General features: G+C 41.0%; 1 protein-coding gene across 1 annotated transcript in view; it reads left to right on the forward strand.

The window, feature by feature from the left end:
* The window catches only part of MAGT1 (magnesium transporter 1), a 53,539-nt gene extending 48,640 nt beyond the window's left edge, over positions 1-4,899 (forward strand). The window contains exons 9-10 of the mRNA XM_040406235.1: positions 1,845-1,935; positions 2,267-4,899. Coding sequence (XP_040262169.1) covers positions 1,845-1,935; positions 2,267-2,282 — 107 coding nt within the window. The 3' untranslated portion in view covers positions 2,283-4,899. The remainder of the gene's footprint in view (positions 1-1,844; positions 1,936-2,266) is intronic.
* The last annotated feature ends 737 nt before the right edge of the window (positions 4,900-5,636 follow it).

Below are 5,636 nucleotides of genomic sequence, written 5' to 3' on the forward strand. Positions count from 1 at the left end.
TAATTATTTTCCCTTTATGCCAGCACACGGTAGCCATGCCCACATTGGGCCTCCTCCACGGTAGCCATGCCCACATTGGGCCTCCTCCACGGTAGCCATGCCCACATTGGGCCTCCTCCACGGTAGCCATGCCCACATTGGGCCTCCTCCACGGTAGCCATGCCCACATTGGGCCTCCTCCACGGTAGCCATGCCCACATTGGGCCTCCTCCACGGTAGCTATGCCCACAATGGTCCCCCTTCCCTAGACTAAAAAACACTCGCCTGTTTCCTCCTGTGGTTAGAGCTCAGCTGCCAGCGTTCCGCAGAAAGTAGCAAGCAGGATACTGTCACACATCATGTGGAGGAGGAGCAGCGCACAGGCTGATTCCTGGCCAGCAGACTCCTACTATACAGTCCAGCAGGGCATACCTCGGCCATTCTGAGACCGTGGGACAGCCACCGAAATCCTGGACAGTCCCGCCAGATCCAGGACGGTTGGGATGTATGAAATATGGAGACTTTGTTTAGCCTTCTAAGTTTGCAGGTGTTGGTCATGATTGTTTCTTGTAGAAAAGAGAGAGCTATACCTATTAAAAATTGACCATAGCGTGAAAATGGCACATATCAGTAGTATTGGGTTATAGCCAACTTCTGTGGCAGAAGACACTAGGACAGGTTTAGGACTGACCTCCTGCAGGTCACATAGCAAGTGTGCCTAAAATGCTTTATTTATTCATTTTATTTATTTATTTTTTGCTAATACAATGAGGGTTGCCTGACATAGTTTAAAAAAGTCCTCAAAGGCAGCAATTGTGAAAGGTAAATGTCAATATTTTTTCTTAATAATTATTAATTACTTTATTTTATCCACTTCCAGTACCGCTGTCCAATCCTTTTTGTGACTACAGCGATGATGTACCCATATATCCCGGGCACTACAGCAACCAATAATTGGCCTAAGCAGTATATACCACATGACTATTGAGACCAGTGATTGGCTGCAGTGATCATGGGGAGTATATGGGCGTGTCATCACTGCAGGGAGGATTGGAGCACCAGTGCTGGAGGATGAAATTGGTGAGGATATGTTCTTGGATTTTATCACAATTGAACTTGTGTTGCAAAAATGTCAACAAGACATTCAGCCATATTGTCATCCCTTTTCATTTAGCTTCTCGGCAACTGAGAATCAACAGTCATTAGAGAACGTTCAATGAGTGACCTAAGTTGAACCATTAGGTTAGGGATACACGGTGACATGTCATGCAACAAAAAGGGTTTAACAACATCTTGGATGGATTTTTTGCAACTGTCGCAATGCGACACCATAGACCAGGGATGCTCAACCTGTGGCCTTCCAGCAGTTGTAAAACTACAACTCCCACCATGCCCTGCTCTAGGCTGATAGCTGTAGGCTGTCCAGGTATGCTGGGAGTTGTAGTTTTGCAATTGCTGGAGGGCCGCAGGTTGGGCATCCCTGCCATAGACTATCATTATAATAAATGATGCGCAACATTAGTGAGACACATGTCACCGTGTAGCCTTAGATAACTGTGGATTCCCATCCCTTATCACTTTAGTAAAAATTGCTGCTGCACCTGAATAGAAAAATGGTAATATCACTAAGTAAAAAGGACGACAACCAAACATTGGTTTTTACCAGCAGTTTACCATTTATAGGGCCATTGTCATGCTTTTGAGTGGAAATCCTCTTTAAAGGAAGGCATCAATAAGGTGGCTCTCCATGGTTAAGCATTGTGTGTGCGTCCGCCTTACAGAACTTGACATAATTGCCTGTATTTGAGAGTCGTGTAAATTGCATCCTGCAACATATGAAGTCTGACTTTGTCTTCTTTTGATAGTAATGTGTGTGGCAGGCTTGGGGCTGATGGTGCTATTCTTCAGCTGGCTGCTTTCTGTCTTCAGATCCAAATACCATGGATATCCGTACAGGTAAACCATTGCATCTTAACATTAGACCTGCTTACCTCTGAAAACTTGTGTAAGATATGTAGACAGGAGTCTCACCCTACATGCAATATAGTACCATTAAAGGGGTATTGGGATATGTAGGCAGGCGTCCATAGTACCATTAAAGGGATATTTGGCTTTGATTATTGATGGCATGTCCTCAGGATAGACCATCAATATCAGATTGTTGGGGGTCAGATATTTGAAAGGGTTGCTTCGCTCTGTTGAGCACTGCAGCCTCTTTAGTGTTTACAGCTTCATACCATTCACTTTGAAACTAACCGACAGCCCTTCTTTTTTTTTTTTTTTTTAGCTTTCTGATGTCCTAGATGCAGCTAATTTGTACTGAAGACATCGGTAAGAGACATAGGAATGGTTCATGCTACTTCCTCACGAGGATTCACCACATTGGATTGTGTCTAGGACACATTTTGCAATAGAACTTGTTATAATTGAGATGCTTTTCCTTGGTGGTAACCGTGAACCAACGACCTTATGCAGTGCCTTAGTGAAATGCAGTGAAACCTCATCTCCCCCAAAGTACAAGACCCCCTCCCGCATTCCATATAAAGAGTATACAGCCTAACAAGAGCATTTCATCTTTCTTTTCTGCATAACGGTTAACAAGAGTACAACATGAAGATCCTTCGACAAACCTGGTGCAATGAGATTTCTTTATTTGGCCTCATAATAAAACTAACTTTTGATAGCTTGGTATTTTTGGTGATATGTTTTAATATGGATATAACTTTTTTGGGTGGGGGGTATTCACTATTGTTTAGCTGTATATGTTTAAAAAAAAAAAAAAAAAAGAATAGATTCACCATGAAAGCACAAGCCATTGATTACTGCTTCAAAGAATTGTTCATGTGAGGCCTAAGGTTATGCTGAGAGGTTGTTAAGTACCATTGTAATACAGGAGGAAGGTACAGAGATCCTGCTAATGTCTTACCATTTACCTGAAGGTAGCACCATTTAGCAGCTCAGCTTGTTTATAGAGCATCAACTTAAACCAGTCATACATCCTATCAGGGTTGATCATGCTGAGTTAAACCATCCCTTTGTATTTTAAATCGTTGGCCCTGTTGTACAAAAATCTGAAGTTTATTACATATACTAATAAGATGTTTGGAGCACCGAAGGGCAGGCCTAGCCCCTCAGAGCTCCACTGCCCCAACGTCTTTCCCATTTTGCCGCTCCTTAAAGTGACGAGGCCAGGCATCCTCCCAGTTGGTCCTGTAATCCTACGCATGTGTCTGAATGTTGAGTCAGCACATGCGCAGTCCAGATCTCATTATTTGAGAAAGCCTGCTGAGATCCAAACTGTGCATGCTCTGATCCTAGACCCATCTCTCTATGCTTGGAGTACCTCATTAGCATATGCAATAAAGTGCAGATTTCTCTGCAATGAAATCAACTATTTCATATCATTTAACTCGGCATGATCAACCCTTCAAAATCAACTTGCTCAGTTTCTCCTGCTGTATACCACGCTACTTATGTTACTTTCATACAATGAAGCCTCTAATATTGTGCATTATACCAAGTATATTATTATAAGATCATACATCCATGTAATGGAATATGAACAGAAGATCAGTGTTGTGTACCTAACAGAATGAACGGGACGGGAGCTTTACATTGCTTCTTTAAGAGGTTTATGCTGGGTTTATTTATTTCACTGTGTATTAAATGTACTTGAATATTAGACTTTCAGAACCAGAAACGATCTCTAAGAAGTGCCTGACATGTACACAGAGTAAACAGCTTAAAAGGCTGGTCTTGTGTTGTGCTGCCCTATTGGGCGACTGATGTCTTAGAATATTTTAGATTTTCAGAATTCTTAGAAAAAAATGATATACTAGAAATGAATCAAATGCAATTGCAAGGTAACAAAATGCACAGTTTTTTGACACTGCCTTGGAAAAGGTTATTGCTTTCAATTTCTAATTGCTTGCAGATTTGGCTTTTCTCGGTACAGGCGTTAGAAACATTTACAATCTTAAAGGGTTTTCTGCGAGTTGAGAGGAGCGTGTTTAGTTGTGTTAAAACTTTCTAATGGCCTCAATTCAGTTCCTGAGTTGAGATCTCTGGACCACATATCTCTATAGAGTGCATACATTGCAGCCTGTTAATTTTTTTGTGTACTGTGCTTTATGCATATTCTGCAGTCTGCATGGAAACAATCTTTTTTGCAGCTCCTGCAGAATTCCTTTAAAAGGAATCTGACATTGAACAAGCAGTTTGATCTGCAGGCAACATGTTATAGAGTAGGAAGAGCTGAGCAGATTAAGATAGGAATGTATGTATATACAGTATATATTTACTCACACATACATAGTAAGGCTGGTTTCTGATAGCTGTGTGCGGTCCAGGAAAAAAATTGTCCATTTAGATGTCCACATTTCCTGGACCCACCATGGCTCGGCTGACCTTAAACCTATTGCATCATTTGAACATGGGGACAGTAGACAATTTTTTTCCTGGACTGCACAGGGCCATCTGAAACCATCCTTAATCTGGGCTTATTTTGGGCTCAAGTTCAGTCGATGGTCCTACTCAGTGACTGACCGTATAAGTGTACATAAAGAGCTGTTGGTCATGGAGTAGGAGTGGCCACTGAGCAGAAATTAAAAAGTGACATTTTATACTGAATATTTCCCCTATAGATCAATCCGTCCAGTTCTCTGGCTCTATATCAAGCTCATGTTCAATGTGACTGGTTCTCTTAAAAGCACACAATATAGGTAACTAGGATAACAGACTTGCTAACGGGGCCCATTCAGCAGAGAGATTAATCATTTTAGAATACCTCCGGTTTCTGGAACAGGTTTCTTTAGTGGATGCTCCAGATGAACCTTGTACTTTTACAATCTGATTTTGTGTTACTTGAATCTTCTGTATTCCTCAATGAAGCCTGCTCAAGATTGGTCGAACAGAAAAGTTTAATATAATTGTTCAGTATTTTGGTCAACCATTCTAAAAGTAATCTCAAAGTTGCATTTCTGTTTGCATCATGCTAGGGTGCATTTACGAAACACGAAGAGTAAAAATCTTTGAAGTCGTAGCCTACTAATAATAATGCATGCATGTTGGCCAAGCCTTAACAGTGATATCTGAAAAACGTTTTATTGATCTGTCTGATTTCTTCACATTTTTCAATAAAAATTATTTTGAATTGATTTCTTTGCAGTGAATTTTTTTTTTACCCTTCCTTACTCTACCGTATAGTGACTTTTGACATGACTACATTCAAAAGACCATTGCTTGTCTATGGTGGCTATTCACATGGCCGTTTTTTATTTTTATTTTATTTACCGGCCAGTGAATAGCGGCTGTCTAAAAAATAGAGCACACCTTAACCTTATTTGTATTGCTACCACCCCCCAAAACTCAATAATGCTTCTTTTAAACTTATCCTCATGGCAGCCCGTATTCATATAGCACAACAGTGGAGACAATCAACGCTCTGCTTCGGAGCAGTCATCGGCGGATCAATAAAATAATGCTCTTTGAAAAACTTAGAGCCATTCGTTTGGATAGGGTAATGCACAAAAAATATGGTCTCCCTGGACATTGTACTATGCCGTTCCAGACTTACACTACTATGTTCAGCTGTGATAAGTGTTGAAATCGTACAAAGTCATAGGACTATATTGCGGTCTGTATGCTTGACTAGATAT

This window comes from Bufo bufo, chromosome 8 (assembly GCF_905171765.1).
Source record: "Bufo bufo chromosome 8, aBufBuf1.1, whole genome shotgun sequence".
In the NCBI taxonomy this organism is placed as follows: Eukaryota; Metazoa; Chordata; class Amphibia; order Anura; family Bufonidae; genus Bufo; species Bufo bufo.